General features: G+C 42.8%; 1 protein-coding gene across 4 annotated transcripts in view; it reads right to left on the reverse strand.

Annotated features, from left to right (window-relative positions):
- Positions 1-1,944, reverse strand: part of CCAR1 (cell division cycle and apoptosis regulator 1) — an 86,309-nt gene that overhangs the window by 47,494 nt on the left and 36,871 nt on the right. For all 4 annotated transcript variants that reach the window (XM_017548943.2, XM_017548942.2, XM_037745864.1 and 1 more), the window contains 2 exons: positions 1,414-1,528; positions 1,127-1,319 (listed from right to left, as the gene is read on the reverse strand). In XM_017548943.2, coding sequence (XP_017404432.1) covers positions 1,127-1,319; positions 1,414-1,528 — 308 coding nt within the window. The remainder of the gene's footprint in view (positions 1-1,126; positions 1,320-1,413; positions 1,529-1,944) is intronic.

A 1,944-nucleotide genomic window follows, 5' to 3' on the forward strand; every position in this document is an offset into this window, starting at 1 on the left:
TTTTGTATTTTTAGTAGAGACGGGGTTTCACCATGTTGACCAGGATGGTCTCGATCTCTTGACCTCGTGATCCACCTGCCTTGGCCTCCCAAAGTACTGGGATTACAGGCTTGAGCCACCGCGCCCGGCCACATTACGACATTTTTAAATGCCAATTAAGTAGGCTTCTATAAACTAAAGCTACCTATCATCTTTTTCTCTTTTTTGTTGAGACAGAGTTTCGCTCTTAATGCCCAGGGTAGAGGGCAACGGTGCAATCTGGGCTTGTTGCAACCTCCACTTCCTCGGTTCAGGCAATTTTCCTGCCTCAGCCTCCCAAGTAGCTGGGATTACAGATGCCAGCCACCACACCCAGCTAATATTTGTATTTTTAGTAGAGACGGGGTTTCACCATGTTGGCCAGGATGGTCTCAAACTCCTGACCTCAGGTGATCTGCCCACCTTAGTCTCCTAAAGTGCTGGGATTTCAGCATAAGCCACTGCACTCAGCCCTACCTACCATCTTAAACACTGTTTTCATAAGAACACGTCTGGACTGGGCGCAATGGCTCACACCTATAATCCTAGCACTTTGGGAGGCCAAAAAGAGCAGATCACTAGAAGTCAACAGTTCGGGACCAGCCTGGCCAACATGGTGAAACCCCATATCTACTGAAAATACATAAATTAGCTGGGCGTGGTGGCAGGTGCCCGTAATCTCAGCTACTCGGGAGGCTGAGACAGGAGAATTGCTTGAACCTGGGAGGCAGAGGTTGCAGTGAGCCAAGATCAGGTCCCTGCACTACAGCCTGGGCAACACAGTGAGACACTCAAAACAACATGTCTCGAGTCCAAGCAATCAATTTTCAAAGAAATATTTAAAACTCAGCAAATTCATTTGATGTGGTATGATTCAATAAATAATTTAATAGTTTGGATATTTAAGTCCACAAGAGCATATCTTTGAATTTCTTATCACTAAGAGCAATAAAAAAAGCTTCACACAGCTATGGAAGTAGATGTGCCCTATTCAGCATTTTTAAGCTTCAAGTTTTCTTGAAATCCCTGCCTTTTTGTAATTAAAAGGATATTTATATTATTAACAACTAAAAAGCTATATATTAGTCTGAAACAAAAGCAAAAATACCTTTCTGCTGAGGCTGCTGTAATAAGGGCTGTGGTTGAGTCTGCAATAGTGGTGTAATAGAAGCTGCTGAAATCTGTGCCTGCAGCAGTGACTGGGGCTGGGGCTGAGTCTGAACACCAAATGTTGACTGTGGTGCAATTGGCTGAAGCACAGCAGGAGGAGTCTTCAATAATGGCTGGGTTTGCGACTGATTCTTAAAAAATTGAAGAATAAGAAAGAAAAATCTTTGTGAATTAGAAGACTCATTTGCTAAGTTTCTATAATACCTAATTCAATATTTTATGCACCTGATTTGGTAGTGTTTGAATTCTCTGTGCGTTCCACTTAAAAGGCATATTAGGATTATAAGTAGCTTCAACCAATACTCTGTCACCTACTTGGGGGGTTTTCCCTTTGACAGCACTGTAAAAAAAGAGAAAAAAAAAGAGAGAAAGTTAAATATAAATACAATTGAAAGAGATTTCTCCCCAAAATGATTTACATACTTAGCACTTTAAAGTAAACCATATCTCAAAAATAATAAATAAATAAATAATGGTAAACTATATCAGAAACAGAAGCCTGAAAAGCTCTTTAAAATGTAGATGGGGGCCAGGCGCGGTGGCTCAAGCCTGTAATCCCAGCACTTTGGGAAGCCGAGGCGGGTGAATCACAAGGTCAAGAGATCGAGACCATCCTGGTCAACATGGTGAAACCCCGTCCCTACTAAAAATACAAAACATTAGCTGGGCATGGTGGCGCGTGCCTGTAATCCCAGCTACTCAGGAGGCTGAGGCAGGAGAATTGCCTGAACCCAGGAGGCGGAGGTTGCGGTGAGC

The sequence above is a fragment of the Cebus imitator genome, unplaced genomic scaffold (assembly GCF_001604975.1).
Source record: "Cebus imitator isolate Cc_AM_T3 unplaced genomic scaffold, Cebus_imitator-1.0 Scaffold215, whole genome shotgun sequence".
Classification (NCBI taxonomy): Eukaryota; Metazoa; Chordata; class Mammalia; order Primates; family Cebidae; genus Cebus; species Cebus imitator.